This window comes from Notamacropus eugenii, chromosome 2 (assembly GCF_028372415.1).
Source record: "Notamacropus eugenii isolate mMacEug1 chromosome 2, mMacEug1.pri_v2, whole genome shotgun sequence".
NCBI lineage: Eukaryota > Metazoa > Chordata > Mammalia > Diprotodontia > Macropodidae > Notamacropus > Notamacropus eugenii.
The window spans coordinates 343830678-343858363 of record NC_092873.1 but is presented as its reverse complement, the minus strand read 5'-3'; the positions used below and the strand labels follow the sequence as shown (position 1 = coordinate 343858363).

Genomic DNA, 27686 nt, shown 5'->3' with positions numbered 1-27686 from the left:
GAAGTAATATAAAAATGTACATGGCTTTCCACCATGTTGAATAAGGAAACTTTGATGTAATATTTTTAAAGAATGAGTTTTTATAGTTTGAATATTTAAATCCAAAATTAGTGTCCATTTTAGTAAATCAAGATGTTAGATTTAACAGTGTAGTGTGGAATCTATGTATGCCGCTAACAGCTTCAAACCTAATGCCTTTTCTGGAGGGTCTGTTGAGGTTTCTTGTCTATCAAAATGAGTTGCTAACTATTATATATATATAGAGAGAGAGACTGTGCAGTGCTAGTTTTTCACTCCTCAGTTTTGGGACGGTGTGGAGGGAACAGAAATGAGCAGTAGCCCTTTCCAGGTTTGTGGCATTTTTATTTTGGGAGAGCTTCCAAACTTGGTATTGGTGGGATGGCAGTTTGTGTTCTACAACCTCAAGGACAGTAGGTGTAGAACACATCTTAGGAAGAGAGGCTATGGGAGTCCATATCTAAGTCATTATCGTCTTTCAAAAACCATGTTATTTTGTGGTACTAACTGAACATTATAGCTGTTTTGCTCATTTCCTTTGATTGTCCTTTCTTTGGACTTTCTGACTATTGATATTAAAAGAGTCATCACTAGTGAACATCTTGTCCTACATGATAAGTGTGTAAAGTGAGTGACCATCTGATATACTGTATACACAAATTACTGGAGCAAGAAAGTTTTTCTCTCCTGTATTGGGGTGTGATTTTACTTATGTGTTTTCCTGCAGGAAGCTTATTTTCGATACATGGCAGAAAACCCTACTGCTGGTATGGTTCAGGAAGAGGAAGAAGATAACTTGGAATATGACAGTGATGGAAATCCCATTGCACCCTCCAAAAAAGTCATTGATCCCCTTCCTCCTATTGATCATTCAGAGGTATGACAGTGCTCCTTTTAAAGGTTTACTTTTCTTCAGGTGTTTGCCTGGGCTTTTCTTATAATGGTGTCTGGTCTGGGTCTGTCTCCATATAGTATGGTAGTGTAACAAAAATGTTTGCTGGAATTTTGCAGCTTTTTCCATTAAGTTGTTGGGTCAGAAATTCCAGACTCTAGAATTTGTATTAGTTTAAGATACTTGCTATTGATGACTTTAGAGTAAATCTTCGTAAGCCAATAGTACTTGTTTGACAGAGTTAACAGTTGCTCTCTCAACTGAACAGGTGAAATATTGGTTCTTATATATTGTTCCAGGTACCTATTTTACCATTTCATATAAGAGCTGAGGAAACAGAAAATGTATGTTCATATTAGGTTTAGGAATTGTTTGAACTTTTCTACTTTGTAACCATGATCAAGTCATTCACTTCTGTGAGCCTCAGTATCTTTATCTGTAAAATGGGGAATCCTATACTAATGCCCTCTAAAAACACTTCATTGTGTGGTATAAGTGTGACATCTCTGTGAACCCTAAGTTCTCAGAGTCAGGGGTAGCTAAGTGGTACAGTGGATAGAGCACCAGTGTAGGAGTCAGGAGGACCTGAGTTCAAATCTCACCTCAAACACTTGACACTTACTAGTTGTGTGACCTTGGGCAAGTCACTTAACCCCAATTGCCCCATCCTGGGTCATCTCCAGTCATCCTGATGAATATCTGGTCAATGGATTCAAATGGTTCTGGAGGAGAAGCCCTCCCTCACTCAAAACAAAGTCAAGTGCAAGTCATGTCATCATTTTTCTGATGACATGGTCTTCTTCGGCAACGAAGGACAAACGCACAAAAAGCTCTCAGAGTCACACAATATAAAATCTAGAAGGAATGTCAGAAGCCATCTAGTCCAGTGTGACCTGACAAGTGATCGCCTTTAGGATATCATCATTAATCCTATCCTGCTTGAAGGTAGCTGATGATGGGGAAATCCATTACCTCCCAAGGCAGCCCATTCTATTTTGGTATAATTCTAATTGTTAGACATATTTGCTTTGTGTTTAACCTCAATCTGCTTCTTTCTGCTTCTACCCTGTTGCCTTTTCCTTTACTCTCTGGGGCCAAATAGAACAAGTCATGTTCCTGTTTACACATAACTGTCATTCATCTGTCTTAGTCTTCTTTTATTAAGGCTAAACATCCTTAGTTTCCTGTATTTTATGACATGTTTTCTATTCTTTTTGCCTTTCTGGTTGCCGCCTTTGAATTTATCAGTATTTTTTTAAAAATACAATATTCAGGGTTGAGCATAATATTTAATATTTCCTTTTTCTCTCTCTTCCCGAACTGTTGAAAAATCACAAAAACGTTGTAACAGTATACAGTTAAGCAAAACAAATCTCCACTTTGTGCCTGTCTAAAAATGTCATAGGTTAGGAGGCAATGAATTTTTAGCCACCAAAACTCATAGAGACATAATGTACTATCTGGAAAGTCTTACTAAACTGGAAAGATACAGGCTCAGCAGTAAACTGGGGCCTAGGCTGTTTCAATATGGAGATTCATTTCTGGAAGGTTGGTTACTGGGTAATAATATTTTTTTTTAGAAGGTTATATCAGTTTATTAGTATAAACTAGTCTCCTAAAGTATGTAGGTCTCCTAAGGTAAAAATGGCTTGCAATTTATTGAAAAGATCCCCTATGCTGATGCAATCACAGATATGTTGAAGTACCAAAGCATCAAAATCCTATTGTGACTTTAAAAAACTACAGAGCTTTGTATTAAAAATGAAATTTGCAAGATTGCCTTGATTGTTGAATTCTAAACTACGAATAATTGTCTCTGCAGATTGACTATCCACCATTTGAAAAAAATTTCTACAATGAACATGAAGAGATAACCAGCCTCACCCCACAGCAAGTGATAGATCTCCGACATAAGCTCAATCTTCGGGTAAGAGAACCGTTAAGTCTAATGTTCATGAATTGAGGCTAATTATGCCAAAGTTTAGCTAACCCAACACAAAATAGCTGCAGATTTATATTTTCTTGCTTGCTCTTCTCATTTAGAGGAGTAATTTAATTCTTGAGGTATCATGCAATGCATCTTGATTTATTTTCTTGGGACATTAGTGCTTAAGTAACTGAGTGGGAATGGACAGGTTGTTCATCATGTCTCCATTATCCTTTTTGAACACACAAGGTGCTGGCAATTTGAATCAGTCAAGTATAGAATCGCTCACTTCTGCAGTATGTGATTTAGAGGCTGTCATAGAAAGATAAGACCAGGTCAAGATTCTAGAAGGCTCTAGAAGAGCCTGCAGTCTAATTGGGGGGATAAGGCTAACATTAGGGTGACAGGTGTGTAAGTTGATAACAAAAATTTTTATGGTTTTACTATAATATCTTCTGCCTGCAAACAAACTTTAATAAGTATAAGCAGATATTATAATTTTAGTTTTGAAATAAGTACTTTCTTTTTTTCCTATGTTCTGTCCTTTTTTTAATCCTACTTTCTATAGTTTCTTTGCCTTGTGGATAAAAGAAATGCACAATGTATTAATTGACATAGCTTAGTCCTTCAAGGTATTTTGGAATTGTTATATCATTTCAGTGATATTTCTTTTAAAAGATACTAAAGTAATCTTTTGGTGGAGAGAAAGGGGCTTTAAAACCTTTGCAAAAATAATATAGTGAATACAGATACATATATATATATACATATATATGTAATATTATAGTATATATTTTAAATACACTTAAATTTTTCATGCAGGAGTTTTTTATACAAAATATTGGATAGAACAGATTTGACTCTGACTGAGGCTGCATGATAACTATGGATAAAAGTCTGTTGAAACTACAAATTAATTGTCATTAAAGTCTCAGTAAACTTATCATTTCTAATTTCTAGGTCTCTGGTGCTGCTCCACCTAGACCAGGAAGTAGTTTTGCTCACTTTGGTTTTGATGAGCAGCTTATGCATCAGATTCGGAAATCTGAGTACACGCAGCCTACTCCCATCCAGTGTCAGGTGAGTAGTTAAAACATTAAAGAAAAGTAGGTTGAGTGGAATGTCCATCTTAAAGCAAATACAAGCAATAAACAGTACTGTTTAGATCAGTTCAGAATGGCATAATCCAGAATAAAAACTGTATTAGCATGTCTTCATTGTAGTTCTATGAGTTTTATAGATATATACACAAATAAATACCTCACCAACCTATATAAAGCCTTGAGTGTCAACACTTCGCAGCATGTCCCTCTTTTTCACATAACCAGAGAGTCATGCCTTATAATAAAGAATAACAAAAAAAAAAGTGGGGAAAAATCAGTTCAGCAAGACTAACCAGCATTCAATCCAACAGTGTACACTGTTCCATATCCATAAAGAAGGGGAAGGAGGTGCATCCTTACATTTCTTCTTTGGGGTTAAGCTCGAGCATCACTGATACAGAGTTCAATTCCTATTTTTTTGTTCTTTCCATTTAAATTGTTGTGATACTGTACGTTGTTTTCCTAGTTCTCTTTAGTTCACTTTATATCATTTTGTTTAAAGCTTCTTATGCTTCCTGTATTCTTCATATGCTATGTTAAGGCACAGTGTTCTTCTGTCACATTGATTTACCAGTATTTGTTTATTCATTTCTCAGTCATTATGTATCTACTGTGTTGATGGGTTTTTACCACTAGAAAAAGTGCCATTCTAAACATGTTGGAATTTATTGGATTGTTGTTGTCATTGTTTTTGTCTTTTACCCTGGGGTAAATGCTGTCATTGAGATTTGTGGATTAAAGGGTTTGGATATTTCAGTTACTTGGGAGTCCATAAAGTATTTTTTTTTTTTTTGGTCCTGCAAAATGAATCTGTCTATATTCTGACAAGTGTCTTAGTGAAAGATTGACATAAAGGAAATCTTTCTCTTTGTTAATCTAAAGATGATACAGAAATTTTAGCCTAGAGTTTCTATAGCCCAAAATGTTGGGATTTTTTTTTGTTGTTGTTGTTCATCATGGAGGCTATGGTCATTGGTCCATTACTAGGTCTCTTTAAATATAGCTTTGGAACTTAGATATCACTTGCTTTTTTCAGGGTGTTCCAGTAGCACTTAGTGGGAGAGACATGATTGGCATTGCCAAAACTGGCAGTGGGAAAACTGCAGCCTTTATCTGGCCCATGTTGATTCACATCATGGATCAGAAAGAATTGGATCCAGGAGATGGACCCATCGCAGTGATTGTGTGCCCTACCAGAGAGCTGTGTCAGCAGGTAAGAAAGGTGCATTTGAGGAAGCCTAGCCTCAAACATGGAATGACCTAAAATAGCCAGAGGAATTAATTTACACCAACTGCCTAAGAAGGGTTTATCTTACTTTTTATTTTTAAATCAAACTCTTCCTAAGAAGCCCATTGTGAGAACTGGTTACATTTTTTTCCTTCACTCATTTCCTCAAAATTATTTTATAATCAGTAAAAATTATTGTCAGATCAAGATGAATGAGGGAACGTCACTTTTAACATGAGATTTTAGATAGCCTATTGAGTAACATGCTTTTGATCCAAGGCTGGTTGTCAGTTTACATTTCAGGCAAATTGATAGTTTGAAGTTTTAAATAAATCCCATTGAAGGTGCAAGGAAGGAGTCCTAAGCTTGGAGTTAATAGAGACCTCAGTTTCTGACAGTTGCTGGTTGTGTAACCATAGGCAAGTCTCTATCTCTCAGAGCTTCAGTTTCCTCATCTGTACAATGAGAGTGATACCTGCTGTGCCTACCTGACGAAGTTGTGGTGAGGATCAAATGAGGAAGTGTATATCAAGCTTATAAACCTTAAAATGCCTTGTAATTGTCAGCTATTATTATCAAACTCAGAATTTCTTTTTAAACTATTTTTTGTGTGTTTTTCTTAATCTGAATAAAAGGTTTTCCTTTGTGGTGACAGGTACTAATTTCTGAGTTTGCCAACTGTCATTAACAGATCCATGCAGAGTGTAAGCGGTTTGGGAAAGCATACAATCTTCGATCTGTGGCTGTGTATGGAGGAGGAAGCATGTGGGAGCAAGCTAAAGCCCTTCAAGAAGGGGCTGAGATTGTCGTCTGTACTCCAGTGAGTATGGCTCAGCTTCCTGGTTGTTAGACATTGTTCCATCTCTGTGCCAGGCACTGTGCTAAGTGCTAGGACTACAAAGAAAGGCAAAAAAAGGAGCCCCCAGGAGCGTATGTGGAAGAAAACATACCTATCTAGATACACACAAGATAGATACAGAGTATGTAGAGGTAATCTGAACTGGGAAAGCATCAGTATCTTAGAGGACTTCAAAAGACCTCCTGCAGAATGTAGCATTTGAACTAACTCTTGAAGGAAATGAGCTAAGGTGAGGAGGAACAGCATTCCAGGCATGAGAGATAGCCAAAGGCACAGAGACTCTGGTCTGATGGAGTGTCATATATGGAGTATTATAACTGGATCCTGGAGTTTGTAGAGGAGAGTAAGGTGTTAGAAAGTAGAAAAGGGCTAGGTTTTATAAGGCTTTAAATCTGGACAGAGGAATTTGTATTTGATCCAGGAGGTAATAGGGAGACATTAGAGCTCATTGAACAGGAGGGTGGCATGATCAAGATCTTTGGTTTAGGGGCAGGGGGATCACTAAGTGGAGGATGGTTTGGAGTGCTGAGGGACATGAGGTGGGGAGACCAGTTAGAAAGCTATTAGAATTATCCAGACATGAAGTGATGAAGTTCTGTAGCAGGATCACAGCTACTTGAGTATAGAGAAGTGATGTGTACAAGGTGTGTTGTGAAGACAGAAACAGCAAAATCTAGCAACAGTTATAAATGGTGAGTGAAAGTGAGGAAGTAGAGGACTACATCAAGGTTTTGGGTCTGGGCAACTTTGCAGGGTGGTAGGTGCTTGAAAGTAATAAGAGCATCTAAAATAGGTAAGGGTTTATGGGGGGGATGATAAATTTTATTTTGAACATGTGAATTTAAGATGCTTACAGGATAACCATTTTGAGATGTCAGAGAGAAAGAAGGTGATGTGAATATCTAGCTCAGGAGAGAGTCTAGATATGGAATCTTCTTCATAGACATAATTGAATCAGTGGAAGCTTGATGAGGTTACTCATTGAGATGATAGAGCGTGAAAAGAGAATGGGACTCAGACTTTGAGGAATATCCATGATTAGGGGATATGGATGAGGAACTGGCAAAGGAGACTGAGAAGAATTGTTCAGACAGATGGGAGGAGAACAATGAGAGCAATATCACAAAAAAGCCTATAGAGATGAGAGCCCATCCAGAAGGAAGGCTGTTCAGGATTGAGGGCAATTAAGAGATCATTGGTAATTTTGGAGATAGAGGTTTTACTTAAATGATGAAGTCAGAAGGTTTAGGATTTAGCCTTCATAGTAGAAGAGATCTAAGACGGTAGCAGAGAAGGTCAGATCACGGGAGGTTTTTTTCAGGATGAAGAAGGCATGATAATGGTTATAGGTATCAGAGAAGCAACGAGTAGATTGAAATTGAAGATGAGAGAGAGTGAGGATGATGATAGGGACAGATTTTTGGAGAAATTGGGAGGGGATGGGGTTAGGGAGTCATGTGTAGGGATTTGCCTTGGGAAGAAGTGCCATGTCTTTATCTAGGTTTGGAGTGAAAGAGGAGATGGTGGAAGAAGAAGATGTCTGATTGGAACTGAGAGGAGAAACTCTCAGTAATTCTCAATTTGGGGAGTGAAAAATGAAGGGAGTATAAGGGGAAGAGGTACTAAGGGAAGCTTGAGGAGATAAAAGAAGGGTTGAAAAAGCAAATCAATTAGGGTGAAAATAATATTTGCTTTGTTGCAGTGAAGGCCCAGTTAAGATTGGATAAATTTGTAGGAGGTCTAGTCAGCATAGTTTTGTGGTTTCTTCTCTCTTCTCAGCAGCATGTGAATAGGAGTGAAGGAGGTAGAGGGTTAACTAGGTTAGTGCTTGACAAGGTGTGATCAGTGAGAGGATAAAGAGATGAAGGAACCCAGAGTATGTGGAGAGTAGTATAGAGTTGAGTTGGTTTAGCAAGAGGCTAAGTTGACAAGAGAGAAGTTAAGGCTGGGATAATGGCTTGGGAAGGAACTGAGAGGTGGAGTGAATGGAGGTCATGATGACGACAGAGAACAAGGGCAAAAGGAAAGATGGAATTCATAAACATGGAAGTAGGACATGTGACATGATGGCAAGGTTAAGGATGTGATCATCTCTCTGTAACTGAGGTGAGTAGATTGTGGAGCTAGAAAGTCCCTTAATATGAGACCAGTAGGTACAGGAAGGAGAGACTGTGAGCAGGGCTTGAACTCATTGAAGAAGGAAGGAATAAGAACGTACCAGAGTTAAGACACATGATGGTTATCAGCATATAGACTTGGTGGAAATTTTGGTTAATGAGCCTCAAAGGACAGGTTGCTTAGTGAAGGTGCTCAAGGGTAGGTGTGAATATGGCAATGAGGAGCAAAGGGCATACCAGTCTCCCCACTACAGCCAGTGAGCTAGCTGTAGGAGTGGGAGATGAGAAAAAGCATAGCCAGTCCTGGAAAGGATGGGAAACAAATTGGTATTATCAGGAGGATGCCTCACTGTAGATCCAGGAGATGAAAGGAATGAGAAAGAAAGAAGACTCCTTAGAGCATATTGTAAAATCAGGTTTGGAAATCCCTAAAATAAACTCTTGTGTTAAATATAGCTATAGCAGAGGTCACTGTTCTGTCTAACTATCTGAGGCTTTCCTTTGCTGTGTTAGGAAATTGGGCATTGGTAAATGAAAAGGTCAGGACCTAAAAGATAAATCACACCTGGCTAGGAGAATGGTCTCTAAAAGTTGGAACCCCTAACGAAAGGCCTTTGAATTATAGCATTTTACACCTTTTGGTGAAAATATTTGGTCAGCCTTGCTCAGAAATTCAAACTAATGGAAGGAAAGGACCTAATCGGGTCCTTCACAAGTTTTTAAATATTTGTCTGAAACAAGAGTCATTATTATCATCTGGGTATCATTGCCTTGGAACTCTGCTTTGTGAATGTTGGTCCTACCACGTTGCTAATTAGACAATATCCTAAACCAAATGTTTGTAAATCCACAACCTTTCTTTGTGTCTCAAAGGGTCGGCTAATTGATCATGTGAAGAAAAAAGCTACGAATCTCCAGAGAGTCTCTTACCTTGTGTTTGATGAAGCTGATAGAATGTTTGACATGGGCTTTGGTATGTATTGAATACTGGTTCTTCTTGTCCCTTACCCTCAAGACATTCATCTTTTTCTGTCTCACTAGTGTTATTGTAATAAGTCTACTTGAAAATGAACAGATCCGCTGACATAGGGGTGTCCAGGAAGTATGTCTGTGTCTCGTGCATACATGCTTTTTCCATGAGCATGTAATGTACACATGGAGAAGTAATTGGTCTCTGCAAACTTAAGCATGGCTTTAGCTATTTGCAGTAGTTTACTGTCAGGAATCAATTTTTATAGGAGTGTGCCTTGTTGAAGTTATGGGAGAATGAAAATAGCCTATGAAATATAAAGGATTATTTCTTCTCTCCTTTTCTCCTGTTGGGCTTTCTATTTGTGACAGCTTTTTGGACTGTGATCAGAGCATTACTATGTAATACTTAAACAGTTCCAAGTCCTTTCTTTTGCTGCCTTCCTTGACTTAGCCACTTACATGGGGAACCTTCGAGCTGTCTTAAGCTAAATCTATATACACTTTCCAATTAGTTAGAAGGAGAAAACTGAATTTAGTGCCTCCTGATAAGTACTGAAGCTCTAGGATTATAGAAAGTAATCTCCTTCGAGGGCAGAAAGTTTCTTTATCTTTGTTTTACATGTGAGTGTCTAGCATTTTTTTTGGTACTTAATAGTTGCTAAATAAATCCTTTTTGATTATCTTCCTTGATTCATTCTCCTCCATACCATGTGAAGTTTTTACTAGACTAACTTTTTTACCTTCGTGATGTTAAACTTTTGTATCAGATAAATGTTCTGACTCTGTTGTTTTTTTTTTCTAGAGTACCAGGTGCGATCCATAGCCAGTCATGTCCGTCCTGATAGACAGAGTATGTATGAAACTGTTTTAGGCATTTTATATAGATGCCATATAATGTCCTATGATGAAGGCACTTTGTGTATTTATTTTTTGGCACCAACCTTATGTTGTTCGTAAGCTACTGGATTTAAGGAAGATGCATTTGCGAGGTAACATATATGAAATCTCTAGGAAAAATATTAAGAATATACAAATGGAAGATCAGTTACTTTCTTGAAACTGTCTGTAAATTTTGATACCCTTACCATTTCCAGGACAAGCTAAATTGATTTGAAAAGATTTCTGAACTTTCAGATTTTGACTAGCTTATTCAAATTATTGGGAAGATACTATATAGGACAGCCTCAGTGCCTTCTGTAGAATTTTATGTCAGTATAAAGACAGAAAAGAAACACATGAACATTTTTTTCTGTATATATGGGGATTTTACTTGTAATAGATTGAAACCAGGGTGAGAGGAGGTACTTGGTTCTGTGCAGAAGATATACTCTCTTCAATCTAATGGAATTTACTTCTCTCTTAGCTCTTTTATTCAGTGCAACTTTCCGGAAAAAGATTGAAAAACTGGCCCGAGACATCCTGATTGATCCTATCCGAGTGGTGCAAGGGGACATTGGAGAGGTAATTTCTGAACAGGGATAGAGAAGGCAGAAATTGACTTTTTCTTTGAAAGAGAAGTTTAAAATCTGGAATTAATGCTCTAACTACCAGGGAATCAGACTAGAGCTGAAATACTAAAGAGAAAATGCTTATGGGAAGAACTTTAAATTTTTTGCTCATAGTTGTGCCACGTGTTGGAAATATGGAGCCATTTAATCTAAATAGATAGTAGACAAGCTTTTTGAGGTTTCTGAGAATACTTAACTACTTTTATTATCCAGAAATGGTTGTGTCTTATCAGTCCATGAGATCATATGTACCAGTGTTAGAAGGTATGAGGAAATATCCCTGGGAGGTTAAAAATAGTTTTTGCAACTAAACCTCAAAATGTCTTATTCAGAGTATTTTTTCTTCCATCTACCATCAGAACATAGTGCAGTTTAGACTAAGGGAATTTTAATTTCCTCAATGATTCCCCACACAAGATATCAGCATACTTTTCTATTAATATCTGAGATGGGACAAGGTTAAAATCTTTACTTTGAAATTCACAGCAAAAGTAAAATAAGCAATGAGCAGAATCATAGAATCATCAGATTTTAGATGTATAGTGCCCTGTGATATGTCAGTGTTCCACCCAGAAAGTTTTATTCCTTTCTGATCCCACTCTCTGGACCAGCACCCTTCCTCATCTGTAAGATGCGATTAAGATGGGATCCAGTCCCAGGCCAAATGGCTCTCAATGTTTCTGTTCCGTGGTTCTCCCATCTAACGCTCTGGATTAACAACTTTGTTTTCCTGTTTCAATACTTGTGCTTCCATTTGCTGCAAGCCCACAGGACGAACTTCTCTGTCATCTGATCAGTTAGTCAGTCAATAAACATGTATTAAATACTGTGTTGAGTGCTGGAGACACAAATACCGAAGTAGAGTCTCTGCCCTCAAGGAGCTTACACTTTGAATGGGGGAAGACAAGACACAGAAAGAAGTTGAAAAGGAAAGTGCCCAGTGTGGGACTATGGTGGAGCAGTCCCAAAGTGGTGCAGCCAGGTGGGAAATGAGATGACCTGGGCTGAGTACCCTCCTTAAATGATGGCTTTGGGGTTTGTGGCTGCCCCCTCAGTGAGAGACTAAGACCAGTGAGGAAATGAGTATTGCTCATTTCTCACTTCCTAAAGAATTAGCACTTAACTAAAATGTCTTTTTACAATTATGCATTATTCCAGTGTCTTAAGTAGTAATAACACTTTTGGGTTCATAATGAGAAGACTGCCCAATGTAAGGGAAAGGGTTGTTTCATTCTGAGGGGAATATTCATCCATTCATTCAGCAAACATGTTAAGCACCTACTGTATCCAAAGCCCTGTGAATTGGATTATTCCTTCAAGTAGTTTGAAAACTTTGATGTGGAGAAGCATTTGTGATTCCCTTGGTGTGGAAACAGTCTCTGTTGTAATACATCTGTAGATTGTAACTAGTTAAATGCTGGCACAGTGTGGTGAAAGCTAATAATGGAGGCAAGGAGGCAGAAATCTGCCTTCAAGGGGCTTACATTTAAGGAGGAGTGGGGGAGCCAAATATCGAAACTTTCAGGCAAGTTACAGAGAAGTTGAGGTTGGAAAAAATTCTGAGAGAAGGAACTAGGACCTGGGAATGGAGAGAGTACATCAAAAGCTTTTGTAATGTTTGAGCTGAGTCTTCAGGAAAACCAGGGAGTCTTAAGAGGTGGAGATAAGGAGGGGAAAAAATCCAGACATCAGGAATGGCCAGGGCAAAGGCTTGGCAAAGAAAAACCACATCATCTGTGAGAAACTGTGTCTGTGTCAGCATCGCTGGACCTGAGTGTCTTTAGGGGTTAATGATATGTAAGAAGACATGGAAAGATCAGAAGGGTCCAAGTCATGAGTAATTTAAATATCAGTTTATATTTGATCCTAGAGGTAATAGGCATTGAAGTTTATAGAGCAGATAGATGGTGATGTGGTCAGACCTACTCTTTAGGAAAATCATTTTGCCAGTTATATAGAGGAAGGATTGGATAGACAAAGGTGAGGCAGGAGGGGATCACAGAGGTGAAGTGACTTGCCCATGGTCACACTAGAAAATAGCAGAGTCTGGATTTGAACCAAGGGCTTCCCTAGTTTTGGGTCCAGTACTCTAACCATTATGCCATTCAGAAATTGTTACAAAAAAAAGAAGAAAATAGTCTTCCTTCAAGTTCCTAGAATCTGCTTGAAGATACCCTACATACATGTATGAAAAATATATTTGTGAAGGGCAAGCATGCGCAAATTAGTACGATGTAAAACTAGTACAGGAGCTCGGCAGGAGCAAAGAGCAAAATCTTTTCTCAGGGGAGAAGGCTTCCTGGAAGGGGTAAATTTTGAGGCACCTTAAAAATTTGGGGAAGGTACACAGTAGAGGAAAAAAGGCAACTGAGATTGTCTGTAGCTTTGCAGTTACCCAGTAGAGAGTGTTGAAACTCCAAGGCTTCATTTTGAAAATGCAGTATTCAGTCTTTTAATCCATTTTGACCTCAGTGTTTTAGCTTTCTGTTTTGTTCCTTTCTTAGGCAAATGAAGATGTGACCCAGATTGTAGAAATTCTTCACTCTGGACCCAGTAAATGGAACTGGCTCACTCGTCGTCTGGTGGAATTCACGTCTTCGGGAAGTGTCCTCTTGTTTGTAACTAAGAAAGCCAATGCTGATGAACTAGCTAACAACCTAAGGCAAGAAGGACACAATCTGGGGCTGCTCCATGGGGACATGGATCAGAGTGAAAGGAACAAGGTCATTTCGGATTTTAAGAAAAAGGGCATCCCAGTTCTTGTGGCTACAGATGTTGCAGGTATGGCAGAGGAAGGATTTTGCCAATAAATTTGGAAACTTATATATATTAAGGAAACTCTTCCCTGTTTAGCTAGAACTAATAGTTAAGGAAGATGATGGATGGATATTCACTGAGCCCTGCTAGCCTTTGTCCCCCACATTAGCAGATCACTTGATCAAGCCATTGGAGTCCTGAGCTCCACATTATAATTTGTTTGCTTCTGACTTCTAAAATAGAGGCCCTGTGACTGGAAGTTACTTTGAGAAACCCTTAGTGAAACAAAGAGCCCTTGTTGAGTCTAATAATAATATTAGATGTGTTTTTACCTTTGCCATTGGAAGCCAGAAAGTTATTTTTTAAACATATTTTATTAGTTTATTTTAATGAGGTTTTTAGAGATATATTTTAATCCGTCTTCTCATATATTTACTGCACTCTGTTCCTGTGGTCCAGGCATCCTTTGTCAAGATAAAAGTTGAACAAGCAGCCTTGCATCACAGACATCGAGTGGGGGTGGTGAGGGATTGGAACCCTGTTTCCAAAAGAAAAATGTCTACAATAATGTGTGCATCTCCTCCAAATTACATAGAAATAGGCAAGAGGGTTGTTTTGTGATATGAAATCATTGTAGCTAAATTTCTGGTCTCTGACCCCAAATTTAAACTAGGGAAATTGGGGGATTGTGTATTTCAGCCCGTGGTTTGGACATTCCTTCAATTAAGACTGTCATCAACTATGACGTGGCTCGGGACATTGACACCCATACACACAGAATTGGCCGAACAGGCCGAGCAGGCGAGAAGGGTGTGGCGTATACTCTCTTGACTCCCAAGGACAGCAATTTTGCTGGTGACCTTGTCAGGAATATGGAAGGGGCCAATCAACATGTTACCAAGGAACTTCTGGACCTAGCAATGCAGGTGAAGACCTAGGCCCACCTCAGAGCTATTCTGCTCTTAATAGATTCCTTTCTCCAGGAGTTTAATAGGGTAGAGTTTAGTCATGGGCTGTCTCCATTAAGCCTGGTCTAAATGCATTAGATGAGCAGAAAACCTAATGAGAAAGAAATTTACTCTGGAGGATAATGCTTATGAAACACAAAATTAGACTTCTTTACAAATTATAATGGACCTTGCTGTAATCTAATCCAGCTCTCTCCATTTACTGTAAGAAATCTCCCTTTTGTTCTAAAGGCAGGGTTCATATTCTATTACTAGACTTGCCTGTACGATTTTTTAATACTTGGAATTGTTGGAAGATTCTTCTTGTCTGGGGACTCTACCTTTGAGGTCAACTCTTCGAAGTTGTTCCTAAGCAGCTTCTTTTCTTTCACTTTAGAACCCACAGGCCCTCTAAAAATTCCCAGATTTTGCACTGTGGTTCCCAGGGGACAGGTGGGAAAAAGGAGTGGATAGAATGGGCACAGTGTCCACTTGCTTGAATGGATAAAATACAGAAATAAGACAAAATACAGAATAAATCCACATGCCTTGGGAAGGGTGTGGTTGCCAGGAAGGCCATTCCTAGGTACCTGTGGGCCTTCCTTTCTCAGTCTTTTTTTTTTCCCCCAAGGTAGACTGAAATACAAGATCACCAAAGAAAGTTCCATTAAGAGACCCTGGGCCAGTATACTCTACTGTGCTTAGAATAATTTTATCTGAAACAGATTTTAGAATCAGGAGATACAGAATCTTATCACAGGTGTCTTTGGCAGAGCAAAAAACTTGACCACAGTCATGCTCTATTGAAGCATCTTTCTCCATCTTTTCCTACATCATACACAAAATATGCTTCAACCACCTTCCAACCATAACTTTATGAGCTGTGTTTCATGCAGAATGCCTGGTTTCGGAAATCTCGATTCAAAGGAGGAAAAGGAAAAAAACTGAACATTGGTGGTGGAGGCCTTGGGTACAGAGAACGACCTGGTCTAGGCTCTGAGAACACAGTAAGTCCCAATAGCAGGAGGTTCTTGACCTGAATGTTTCAGATAAAGTTAAGATTATTCCTGGCTTATTGTGTGCCTACTGTTTGCAGAGCACTTTGCTAGGAAGATTAATTAAACATTTGGATAAATCATTTATTTTCCTTGTCCTCATAGAGCTTCTAGTCTAGTGGGGGAAGGAAACTAAGAGCAAAATAAAGTGCTGTGTGGTGTTCACATGGGGAAGTTGTTGCCAATAAAGGGAGTCTGGGAGTTAGAGGACAGGAGCATTGAGGAAGTAGTGGGTGCATTGGAAAGAGCTAAATTTGGAGTTAGAATTGGGTTCAAATCCATGCCACATATTACTGCTTACATGGCCTTGGACAGGTCACATGAGGCAAAAGTACACTGGCTCTGGGTCAGAGGACCCGCTTTTAAATCCTACCACCTCTGATCTTTATCTTGGTAGGTAAATCACTTAATCTCATTAAGCCTCAGTTTCTTCAAATGTGAAATGAAGGGATTGCACTAGATGCTATGGTAACTTCTAGTTCTTAAATGTTACATAATTGATCTTTAAAAGATTGGTAAGGAATCAGGAGACAAGGAAAGGTGGACATTCTGGCAGAGGAACAGTAGGAAGGAAGGGCCTGTTCTGGAGACAGAAAGTCCAATTTGGGTGAAACTTAATGATTAGATTGGAAATATCTAACATTTATATGACACTTAAGATTTACAAGGCACTTTACTGATATACCTCATTTAATTCTCACAACAACCCTGTGGGTGAGGTAGGTGCTTTTGTATCCATTTTACAGATGAGGAAACCAAATCTGAAAAAAGTTATTGTGGGTTTAGTTTTCGGCCTTGAATGTTAGTTGAACTTTGTTCAGAAGACTGGGAGCCACAGAGAGTGACATGGTCAGATTTCTGCATAAGGATTTTGAGTGTGGTAGTAGTTTCAAGACTAAATTGGCAGAATGACCCAGTAGAAGTATGAAGACCTGTTCAGGTAGGTTCTTTAGGAATCCAAGTGGGTGCTAATGAGAGCCTGGACTAAGGTGATGGCAGTGGGATTTGAGAGAGGAGCTGCATGTAGAGGCTGTTTCACCAGTGGATTAGCAGGCCTTGAAAGGTGAGGGGGAAAGAGGGTCATGCAAGTAGGGGGTTAGGACTGTGGGTTTGGAGGTTAGAGCAAAGGCTAGCTCTGGGGATAATTTGGGGAGTCCTCTAAATTGCAGATTAAGCTTTGAAAGTGAATGAGATTGCAAAAAAAGAGTATAAAGAAGAAAACCAAAGACAAGACTCAGTGGGTCAGAAGAGAGTGAAGTAGGAAAGCTGGGTTATAGTGTTTCTGAAATGAAGAGAGAAAAAAGTGTCCAGTGGTCACAAATATTTGATGCTGAAGAGAAGTCAAAGGACCAGCAGTGAAAGCATAGCTGAGGGTAAGTAATGTGGATTTTTAACGAGTAAAATCAACTCAGTTAACAGCACACATATTTACTAAGCCTGGATGTGCTGCCTTTGAGGACACAAAGAAAGAAATGCCAGTCTCTTTTCTCAGAGAACTTAAGTTCTAAGGGAATGCAAGTGAAGCAGAGGGACGCTAGGGGATGAGCTAGTGTAATATTAAAATAGTAACTCATGCAAAACTGTTTACTGGAGCATCTGAAACCAGAGTCTGGCAAGATAGGTTAAGAGAAAGGGAATGAGTCAGAGGAGCAGGGGTCATGCTGAGAATGAGAGGCTGATTTAATGTGAGTGAATGGAAGATGGATAAAGGTGATAATCACAGGATGCAATTTCAAATTCTGCATTCCATGAGGGTGAGGAATTATGATCAGTTTGCTAGAAGGTTTGTTACCATGGATACTTCAGTCCCCAAGGATTGTGGCAGGAGAATAGGATAAATGATGAGCCAAGCACAGAAGTCACTGAGAAAGTTGTATGCATCTTGCTTTCTAGGGAGCTGATTAAGACTGCTCAGGATGTGTTTTGGAGCTTGTTACTAAAAACATGTCTAGGGGAACCAGCTTCTATTTTTTTTTCCTTAAGGCGTGGGGTGTGGGAAACAGTGGCTGCCAAGTTCCATCCTTACCATGTAGCTAAACTTGTATTCTGCATTTTTTTGGTACCTGTAGCTAGCAGAGAATGAGTGGAAATTGTTTTGTTACTTAGCCTGAAGCCTAGAGAATATTACCTCCTACTGACCAGCTCTGTTGCTTATTGTCCCATATGTTCCTTAGCCAGCATAAAAGCTACCTATATGTCTAGTCATCTCTCCCAATTGTACCTCCTAGAAATAGTTCCCCTTTTAGCCCCAGGAAATAGATGCCTGTTATGTTCTTAAGCCCTTTTGCCACCTCTTTTCTCTTAAAGGTAGAAGTAAACTTCCCCAAAGCATTGCTTGGTAGTCCCAACCCTGATTCCCTATTGGGATGAGGTTTTTAGCATTTCTTACATAATCATGGGTATCTTTACTCCCTAGGACCGAGGAAACAACAGCAATGTGATGAGTAACTATGAGGCCTATAAGCCCTCCACAGGAGCCATGGGAGACCGCCTGACTGCAATGAAAGCAGCTTTCCAGGTATGGCATTCAGCTCCCTATTATATCAATAAAAAGAACAAAAGGCAGGGATGGTAGACGATATTTCCAAAGCAGCAATTGCCATGCTTCTTTAGTTGAGAGACCAGTTTGCTGTGATGTGGTTTTGAATCCATCTTTCCCTAAATGAGCTCTTAGTTTAAATGAGTTCTTAACTTTTTGTCATAGAATCCATTAGAAATCTGATGAAGCCTATGACCCTTTCTCAGAAAATGTTTTTAAAAACTTAATGTATTGAATCACAAAGGAAATCAACTATATTTGAAAAACTTAAAAGTCATCAAAAACTGACACCCAGGTTAGGAACCCTTGCTCCAGACTATTGTGTTCTAGTTTATTTCCTGGTTTACTAAATCCTAACTGAATGTGTTATGTATGAATAGAGATGAACTTTGATATATGACAGATTTTGTTCTGATCATCTCACCTGTAAAGTGAATTTGCACACATTAAAAATGGTTTCCTCAGTGATTCCCATTTTAAATGGGACCTAATGAGAAAATAGAGATGTATATTGGGTTCATCTCTTTCCATTCACTCAGCTCATGGGAGGAAGAGCAGGGTAGAATATTATCAGGGTTGACAGAGCTCTGCTATACATGTAGAATTGTTATACTGTGTATACCTTTATTTGTTTTCTCTGAATTTTGTCTCACTCATACGTGCACTCTTTGTTTCTCTTATAGTCGCAGTACAAGAGCCATTTTGTTGCTGCCAGTTTAAGCAACCAAAAAGCTGGGAGCTCTGCTGCTGGGGCAAGTGGGTGGACCAGTGCAGGGAGCTTGAATTCTGTCCCAAGTAATTCAGCCCAACAGGGCCATGCCAATTCTGACAGCCCCATTGCCACAGCTGCCAAGAGCATCCCGGGCTTTTCCAGTGCTGGAAACCTTAGCAGTGTTCCAGGAGGGTACTCACCTACTGGAACCCAGGGTCTCAACAATTCAGCCTCTGGGAGCAACAGCCGAGAAGGAATTGGTGGTGGCAGTGGTAATGGGAATAGAGAGCGATACCCAGAGAACCGAGGTAGTAGTCGCCATAGCCATGGAGACAGTGGTAATCGCCATGGTGAAGGTCCACGTCATGGAGATGGCAGGCATGGTGATGGATACCGCCATCCAGAAAGCAGTAGCCGGCATGGAGATGGTCACCGGCACGGAGAGAACAGACATGGGAGTGGTGGTCGACATGGGGAAAGCCGAGTTGGGAGTGATGGTCGGAATGGAGAGAGCAGGAAAGAGGCTTGTGGCCGTGAGAGCAAGACAGATGGCAGGACGGACAACAGGATGGACAGCAAGGTGGACTTGAAGACAGACAAGACAGCAGATGGCTTTGCTGTGCCTGAGCCACCCAAACGCAAGAAAAGTCGATGGGACAGTTAGAGGCTGTGTGCAGAAGCATGGAATGGAATGGGTGGAGTGTATTTTTTTTAAGGATTTCTTCATAAATGGCTGTGTCCTGGGGGATAAGTTGGGGCCCATAAATCTGAGATGCAAAGATCCTCAGCTCCTAAGGGACATCAATAGCCAGGGCCTAGAAATAGGACCCCTTCTTTAGAATCATTTTTCTTAAGCTTCCTTTGAAGCTGCTTTGGTCCTCATTTGTGTGTTGAACCCTCAAGTTTCAGCAGGGCTCTAGCCACAGGGAGAGCTAGAGCTCTGGCTAGGATGGAGCTTCTGGTATGTTCTGAGAGACTTAAGAGCTGTTAGGCAGCCATATCTGCTCCTGAAATCCTATTTTGGTGTTGAGGGGCCAGTTCAGGTTGTCCTGAAAGCTAACTGTGGAGTACAGGTCTGTGCTCTGTGGTTCTGTTTTGTTTTTGTTCCAACTCCTGACAGATTTTCTCCTCATTTCCTGTGGCCAGGTAAGGGTTAGTGTGAGGTGGACAGGCTCTCTGCACTTTGTTTTGGATTCCACAAATGGCAGCAGACAAGCACAACCTCAGAAGTTTTTGACCTGGTTACAGGTGTGCCAGGTCTTTTGGGAAGCAGTACTTTGGCTCCTCAGCCAGTAACCTTCAGATACATGGGAGAATGGAAAGCTGTTCCTGATGAGCTGTGTCCAGAGCTACTGTGATTAGGAGTTCCCTAGGCCTAAGATGTTTCTTAATTAAAAATAAACCTCAGCAGTTTTTAAAATCTGATTTCAAATTGTATATTACTTTTTTTTTTTTTTTACTTTTGCCACAATAATCTTTTTGCTGAAATGATTTGTTTTCATCTTGTTTATGAAAGTATCCAGAACTACCAGATTTTGTGACACTTGTGAAGGTTTCTTTCAGATGTGCATTCCTTTTTGCTTGCTCTAGTAAATGTTTTATTACTGGGAGTATTCCTGGTGTGTGTGTGTGTGTGTATGTGTGTGTGTGTCATTCTATCTCAGATTCAGACTTATTCTGTAACGGTTTCCCAGAGTCCCTGACTGTGAAGACTATCAGTTTTTCACTATAAGAAGAATAACATCCCTTGCCAGCTTTGTCATCTCAGGATCATGCTTAAGGTGGTCAGTATAGGAAAGATCCCATTACAGACCAGAGATGCAGGGTTTAAACTTGAGTGTTTCCCTTTAATTTTTGCTCTGCCTTTTTTGGAGGTTTTATTTTCCACATGTCCTTTCATGAGGGAACACAATAGCACAAACAGTGGTCAAACAATGACCATTAACCACAGAGGGCTTGATTTGAGCAGTTTTCAAAAATAAGTCAAGTTTGAAACTAAGATATGCATGGTCCTTCTGGGGCCTTCATGGGTCCTTTCATTTCCTTCTCCGGCCTTTGTGTTTCTGTTCCTTACGCTGCTGTGCCCTCAGGTCTTTCTTCATTCGAGTATCCACCACTTTGAAGTGACCTTTGACTCCAGCTGGTCGTCGGACCTTTCGACCCACACCTTTTTTAGCCACAACGTAGGTAACCTGGCGTTTCTCCTTGCCAAACCCAGCCTTCTTGTAGAGGCTGCAAAGAGAAGATGAAAATTGAAAAACCTCCTGCTAACACTTTTTGTACTAAGACTTTAAATTTCTAATGTGGAAAAAGCAATAGATGAAAACCCACTAAAAAGCTCTGGGGGTCCTCAATATGTTTTTAAAGAGTGTAAAAAGTCCCAAGACCAAAAATTTGTGTTCTAGACCTAATAACCAACAATATTTCACCTTCGCAACTGGGCCATCTTTTCCCGCTCAGAGATGTCCACTGTATTCACCACAGCCTCTGCCTTCCGCTTAGTCTGCTCCATTTTCTTCAACATCTGTGGAAAGAATCCTTAATTACATGACTGCCTTTGGAGGAAAACTTTCTTGGCTGCCTCAGAAAATACTCCTGTTACTCACTCTACGTTTCTTTCGGGCCTTAGCTTCAGCCACTTTTTTGATGGGCCGGGCATTGATTTCGCGCCAGCGTTTCCGGTATTCTTCCACTGTCTTCTTATCTAGAGGAAGTGGCCGAATTCGGTGCTGCTTTTCCTCCTGCACAAACCACTCAGGGAGGTCTCCTTCCTCTTCATTATATGTATATCTAATGAAAAAGAATACCCATTTACCCAATGTTTTCTAAAGTAGCTGTCCATCCACCTAGAGCCTATCCTCCATAATTCCCACTCTACATACCTACTGAAAGAGTCATCTACAAGGTCCCGCCGCGCCTTCCGGGAAGAGGCAATCATGGCACCTAGGGCTAGACCTTCTGGGTCCAGTATCTGGCGTCTGGCTGAGGGGATGGATTCTGAGTTGAGTACCCAACAAAGCATCCCAGAATGCCCCTGTCCACCGTACCAAGCAGAATCCTGGCCCTCTTACCTGGGTCCTCAATAGGCACTACCACAAACCCATCATCAGGCTCCACTGAACGGCCTCGCTTCTTACCTCGGGGACCTTTGCTTAATTTTCTATTAAAAAGGAATGAAAGCAGGAGCTAATCAAATCCCCTTCCCATGCAGGACAAAGGAACTGCTTGAAAAATGAGCAGGGAGATGGCAGGGAATCAAGCCTTCCCCAGGTTCTACCACATGTTGCTCCATCACCGTCAGAGGCCCTCTCACCTCTCATCCTCACTGCTGCTGCTCTCACTGTCTGAACTCCTGTCATCTTCCTCCTCTCTAACAGAAGTGGCTGCCTTTGCCTCCGGAGGGGGCTTTTCCTCTGTGCTAGAGTACTGGGCCTGAGGTTGGGAAGGCAGTTCCTCCCTCCTTGAACTTGTTGGCTTCTGTTGGTGTTTCTGTTTTTCTTTACATCGGCTCTCATACAACAACTGAGCCTGGCTTATCTCCAGGGCCTGATCTTCATCATCTTCAATCCCAGCAAAACCACCCTGAGACAAGGCAGGGCTTCAGAACTCGGGAAAGGGGGATGGAAACAAGCAGTCCTCTCTGCCTCCTCCACCTCATAACCACCATTACTAATCCTGAAACCAGACTTCAGACCCCTCCTCATAGTTCCTATACTTGATCTGACACTTACTTTTGAAAACCACAGGCTGGTTTGTTCCTCCTGAAGGACGGCCTTTTCCTCCAATGGCACCAAAAGAGGATTTTCTTGTTCTTCCTCTTCTTTTTGATGCTGCTGCTCTGCAAACTTCACACTGTGGGTCCAGAAATGGATCACAGGGGAACTTCAGCCTGCAGACTCTTAAGGATTCTCACACTAATTCTTACAATTATACACATTTCCTCCTCCATATAATAAAATCATAGAATTTAGAGCTGAAAGAAACATCAAGAAGTCCACCCTAAAACTGGGCTCACCGTTTTTGAGATAGAGGAGCTCCATATCCCTTAATTCCTGCTAGTTCTTCAGGGTCCAGGTCGCTGGCCAGAGATTCATCATCAGCATCCTCATCCTCTTCATCAGACAAATAGATATCACTCTCTGGTTCCTCCAAAAGGAATTTGTCTGCAGCCCCCATATTCCCTTGTGCCACTTCCTGTAGTAGCTGTGGTTAAATGTAAAACAAGCCAAGGCTTATCAAAATGATGCTTTTACATTTTCAAAGTACTATATCTTAAATTTATACCCATAATCTCACTTTTGGAAAACATTACTACATGTAGTTTGACCTTAAAACGGTAAAACTCTTCCTTCTGCAACTTAGACTTAAGAGTTCTTAGTTTTGCTCTCTGGGGCCAAGCATAACAAGTCTAATACTTCCACATAATAGCTCTTTAAATAGTTGAAAATGGATTCTTATCCAGTCATCATATGGCCTGCTTTCCAAATCCCCTCACCATCCTGGCTGCGTTACCCTATAACATTCTTCCTAAAATGTGCCACTCAAAATAAGATACTCTGGATATGGTCTGAACAGCTCAGGATGCACCAGGGAAGATTTATCATGCCTCCCTTGTTCTGGAGACACAATAAATGACAATTCAATGAAAACTAAAGTTTTTGGCTGTCTTGTCTTACTGTTGATTCACAATGATCTTATAATCCACTAAAGCCCTCTCCTTGGATCTTTTGTGTAATCTGGTTCTACCTTATTACAGCTGAGTTTATGATGCTAAGTACAGGAGCTGGAATTTAAAAGGGAGGAATGGGGTATTAGATTTTAGATTGTGCCTCACTTTCCCAGCTTTGTGTCATTGCAGATCTCAGAAGCACACCTCTTTATCCAAGTCACTGATAAAAATGCTAAGCAGCACAGGTTCAAAGGCAGATAGATCCTTGAAGCTACTCTAGTAGAGGCCTTTGCTGAGGCCCTAATGTTCTCAAATTCAGTGAGCAAGTCTGTGTTTCACACCCTAATTCATGAAAACTTTATATTTTCCTTCCTAGCCTTCATCTTTCCAGATTTAAGAAGTACCATTCTTTCAATCTATCCTCACAGAGATTATGTACTAATTAGACACATAGTAGACTCAGCATGAGAATCCATATTTCCTAACTCCTAGTCCTGTGCTTTTTCACAATCTACAATCACAAGTCACAAAATCAACATAGTTAAATAGTGCTAGGAGAATCTGCAGTGCGTGATGCTGCATGTATACTGAACAGCCCTTGTTTACCCTCTAGCCCACCTGGTGGCCACGGATTGTCCGTAGGGAGAACATCCCAGTTTCACCATCATCAGCAATGGAAACTCCAGGCAGGTCCATTTTTAGCTCCACACGTTCCCGTTGCTTCCTCTGCTCCTGGAGTAGCTTTTTTTTCTTCCTGGATGAGTGTGGGGTCAATTCCAGTGAACTCCAGGCACACAGAAAGCTCAGCCAAGCCCCACAGGCTGCTTTTTCCAAACCCCACAACCCTCTCCCAAATCTGCGTACTCAAAAGTCAAGAACCTGGAGACAGGTTCAAATTGGAGATGTTATAAACATGATATAAGCCACAAATGGAAAACTGATGAACTACACTGGAAAACTGAACCTGTGTCTTACAATGAAGCCTCCACTAGATAACAAATTCAACTTGATGCCACAAAGTAAATCCTTCACAGCAATTTTCTGGCTTTTATATGCATTCATAAAAAGCGAAATTTTCTTTAAAAAAAAAAAAGTAGTACTTTTTGATGATGTAGTACTCCCCCCATCTACCCACTCCCATACTTTGTGTCCTGGGATTGCTCTCTTCCTTCCCTACTTATAAGGCCCTAGCTCTGTTACCAAACCCTTCTCTCTCACCTTTTCAGCTCTGCTACCTCCTGGGCTTTCATTTCTGCAAGAGCCCTATCCAAATCTTCCTCATCATCCTCAGCAGCAGCTGCTGTCTTTTTTCCTCCTTCTTCTTCCTCCTCCTCCTCCTCCTCTCCAGAACTAAGACTGGAATGGAGGTAAAACAGATAAATGAAGGCACAGTCAATGTCATTAGCCCTCTTCCAATGTTCCTCAAATTTTATGCTCTGCCTTGATCCTCAGCTTACCTGATGTCCAGTGCCTTTGCTTGATCTTTTAGCTTCTTGGCCACAAACCGACGAAGCTTTGTCCTCCAATTCAGCAGGGACCTGTTCCAAAAGCCCTGTTACTGACCACCCTACTCTATCATCATTAAATGTTTCATTGAGGGCATCAGAGCTACATTCAGATACCAAGATCACAAAATAAGTGAAAATCAATGCTTTGTCCCAAACCCGAATTTCTGGGACAAAGGTTTCCTGTTACAAGAAAGGTACCAGTTACCACTTGCTCCTCAAGTCTCCTTGGGCCTTACTCTGTCTCATACACACTCAGGCTTGCCCAAGGTCCCTCTCAGTCTCATGATTTGAGATGTTCGCCCCAGTACCTGAGCTCCTTTCGACCCAGTACTTTGATGTCCTGGCAGCACACCTTGACGTCCTCACTAGTAGCTGGATGCTGTTCCAATTCCTTATCATCTAGTATGATCTGCTCAGCAAGGAAGGAGAATCATTAGAAAGGACTAAACTTCCTAGTTGGGTCAGGGAGACTCTTCCACAAGTCTCTTTAATTCTGGACACTCACCTCACTAGCTTTGGAGAGGAAGTCAACAGGGTTGGCTGCTTGGAGAAAGTCAGTAAGGGAGACCCGATGATAGAGGGTGAGGTCCCCTTCAGCATAGCCTTCAGCCTAGGGACCAGGAAAGAAACACAGAACAGACAGGGGAGTCCCCTTTGAGGTGTTTTCAATGATTCTCAGAGATTTCAGGGTATGTGCACTTCTCTTTCACATACATACCTTGGGCTTTTTCTTGGTTACCAATTCACTCACAGTCTTGGCCTGAACTTCAACCTCTTTAAAGGCAAATTTGGGGTCAAAGAATTTACTGTCAATCTTATCAGGAGCCAGGAAACCTGGAAGAGAAGCGTATAGAGAAAAGGGAAAAGATAAGAACAGGCTTTAAAGGGGAAAAAAAAGAGGCCTTAGGAGTAGAATATACAGGGATAAAAGACAACTCACCCTGACAGACCACAAAGATTTCTGCCGATTCCTGACGGGAGGCCTGGGGCTTAGTGGCCTGGACGTGGCGAAACAACTGCTGGAAAATCCAGAGAAGGGGCTGGTAGTCACGAGAGCGAAAAACCTTAGTAATAAAGCAGCCACCACGTGCAAGAAAATCACAAGCCAGACGGAGTGCCATCAAGGTCAGGTGGGCTGAGGGGAATCAAGACTCGTCAGCTAGAGTGTTCACTATCTGTGAATAGTCCCAGCCCCAAATCTCCTTAGGTACCTTGTGAGTAGGCATCATGGACCCAGCTAGCCCCTACATTAGGGGCCCCATCATTGAGCACAACATCAACCTTCCAAGTCTTCAGCTCCTTCTTGAGAGCCTGGAAAAGGCAAACAGAAAGTCACACCTCCTTACCAAACTCTAGATCTTCCCTATGGTGTAGCCCCTTTCAAGGGCTGGATACATGTTTTCACTTAAACCAAGAAACACATGATGGACATGAAAATGGAGAATGACAAAAGTCAAGGACAACACAACTAGCCTTGTATAAACAGCACAACCACACTGGACGTTACACCATGGGTAAAACAGGGTCCCAAGTCTTCTCCCGCTTACGTACTTGCATTTCTCTCAAGTGAAAAAATCCATGATGACAAATCCCATCCTTAACACTGAACACACACACCTGGCTCCAACCCCCACTCACTCACCACCTGTGCCCACCCCAATCCCTAGTTCCCCCTGCCCCTACCAGAAGCCATTTCATGCCCCTCACAAATGCGTCCCCCACTGTGGTCTGGCCTGAGGGCTCCAGCCATTCGTCACTTGGCCCTCTCTGTTACCCTCACTCAGAACCCAAACTCCGGAATGAGTCTCCTTTATGCCACCACCAGGATCATCTTCTGTACGTATCTATATCCCTGGTGCCTGGCACAGTGCAAGTGCTTAGCAGATGCTTCTTCCTTCACGCGGCCAAAGCTCTCACTCCCATGGCAAGGACTCCCCAAAGGAGCGAGGGGCAAAGGCTGACCTGGCGGCATCTTTCGGTTGTGATGTCCTCTTGCAGCGTAACCACGTTGGGAATGGGCTTGATGGGAACCAGGTCCACTCCTAGAAAAAACACGCAGGGTGAGATCCCAGCTACGACGGGGGATGCGGGTGGGACCCCAAACTCCCCAGCCCACGCAGCGGGGGGCCACACGGTACACTCACCCACAATGAGGCTGGACACTGGCATGAACTTGGAAGCCACCTGCAGCCTGGGGAGTTAAAGAGAGCGAGGAGATGACGCTGGGAAGTTCCTCCAGCACGAAGGAGCCCGCTTCTGTCCCCTGGGTGCGTGTCTGTGGGGGCGGGGGGGGATGGTGAAGGGGGAGGAGGGGCGTTGTAACCTGTCAGTCCCGCGGCGGGGGCTGGGCGCGGGGAGGGGCAGATAAAAAGAACCAGCGCCCTAGGAAATGCCCGGCGTGAGCGCGGCGGGTGGGGGTGGACGGAAGGAAGGCCGAGGAAGGGGCCGCGGGCACGCACCATCCCCCGGGCGCCGCGCACAGGTCCAGCAGGGCCCGGGCTTTCTGCAAGAACTGGAAGCGGCGGTTCAGCTGGATCAGCTTGAACGCGGAGCGGGAACGGAAGCCTGCGGGAGGAGAGGGGCCGAGTGAGCGGGGCCGGGGGCCCGGACGACGGAGGCCCGGACGACGGAGGCCCGGACGGAGGGCCCGCGGGGTCCTCGCGACTCACCGGTCTCCTTGGCCAGGTGGTAGAACTTGTCCCGCCGGCTCTTCCCGACTTTGCCCTTCTTTCCCATGGCGCCGCGGGGAGGTGTGCCCTCACTCTGGCCGGGGAGAAGTCTCCGCCGCACGCGCGGAGGCCCACCAGAACCTCCGGCCCAACTTTCGGGGGCACGTGTAGGCTGGGGATGCGCTCCCTCCCTCTTCCGTCGCCTT

General features: G+C 41.8%; 2 protein-coding genes across 4 annotated transcripts in view; one reads left to right on the top strand and one right to left on the bottom strand.

The window, feature by feature from the left end:
* DDX42 (DEAD-box helicase 42) overlaps nucleotides 1-20059 on the top strand; it is a 43969-nt gene extending 23910 nt beyond the window's left edge. For all 3 annotated transcript variants that reach the window (XM_072645832.1, XM_072645833.1, XM_072645834.1), the window contains 13 exons: nucleotides 746-895; nucleotides 2733-2837; nucleotides 3798-3917; nucleotides 4977-5153; nucleotides 5860-5988; nucleotides 9018-9117; nucleotides 9919-9966; nucleotides 10480-10577; nucleotides 13129-13405; nucleotides 14081-14307; nucleotides 15225-15335; nucleotides 17800-17901; nucleotides 18606-20059. In XM_072645832.1, coding sequence (XP_072501933.1) covers nucleotides 746-895; nucleotides 2733-2837; nucleotides 3798-3917; nucleotides 4977-5153; nucleotides 5860-5988; nucleotides 9018-9117; nucleotides 9919-9966; nucleotides 10480-10577; nucleotides 13129-13405; nucleotides 14081-14307; nucleotides 15225-15335; nucleotides 17800-17901; nucleotides 18606-19298 — 2337 coding nt within the window. In that variant the 3' untranslated portion in view covers nucleotides 19299-20059. The remainder of the gene's footprint in view (nucleotides 1-745; nucleotides 896-2732; nucleotides 2838-3797; nucleotides 3918-4976; nucleotides 5154-5859; nucleotides 5989-9017; nucleotides 9118-9918; nucleotides 9967-10479; nucleotides 10578-13128; nucleotides 13406-14080; nucleotides 14308-15224; nucleotides 15336-17799; nucleotides 17902-18605) is intronic.
* Nucleotides 20060-20460: 401 nt separating this feature from the next.
* Nucleotides 20461-27614, bottom strand: FTSJ3 (FtsJ RNA 2'-O-methyltransferase 3). The gene is made up of 20 exons (XM_072645835.1): nucleotides 27481-27614; nucleotides 27271-27376; nucleotides 26956-27002; nucleotides 26774-26853; nucleotides 26023-26122; nucleotides 25752-25946; nucleotides 25530-25645; nucleotides 25317-25421; nucleotides 25120-25220; nucleotides 24761-24841; nucleotides 24522-24659; nucleotides 23922-24057; nucleotides 22650-22837; nucleotides 22366-22486; nucleotides 21948-22216; nucleotides 21706-21794; nucleotides 21517-21616; nucleotides 21241-21424; nucleotides 21064-21158; nucleotides 20461-20866 (listed from the first exon to the last, which is right to left on the bottom strand). Exons 1-20 carry the CDS (start codon nucleotides 27545-27547, stop codon nucleotides 20671-20673), a joined length of 2514 nt encoding a protein of 837 aa, XP_072501936.1. The 5' UTR covers nucleotides 27548-27614; the 3' UTR covers nucleotides 20461-20670.
* Between the last annotated feature and the right edge of the window lie 72 nt (nucleotides 27615-27686).

Coding starts and splice junctions, on each gene's coding strand:
- FTSJ3 (XM_072645835.1), bottom strand. CDS start 27,547: ATGGGAAAGAAGGGCAAAGTCGGGAAGAGCCGGCGGGACAAGTTCTAC. Junction 26,123..26,773: donor CAACCGAAAGATGCCGCCAG/GTCAGCCTTTGC, acceptor TGCCTTTTCCAG/GCTCTCAAGAAGGAGCTGAA. Junction 22,838..23,921: donor GGACAATCCGTGGCCACCAG/GTGGGCTAGAGG, acceptor ATTTAACCACAG/CTACTACAGGAAGTGGCACA.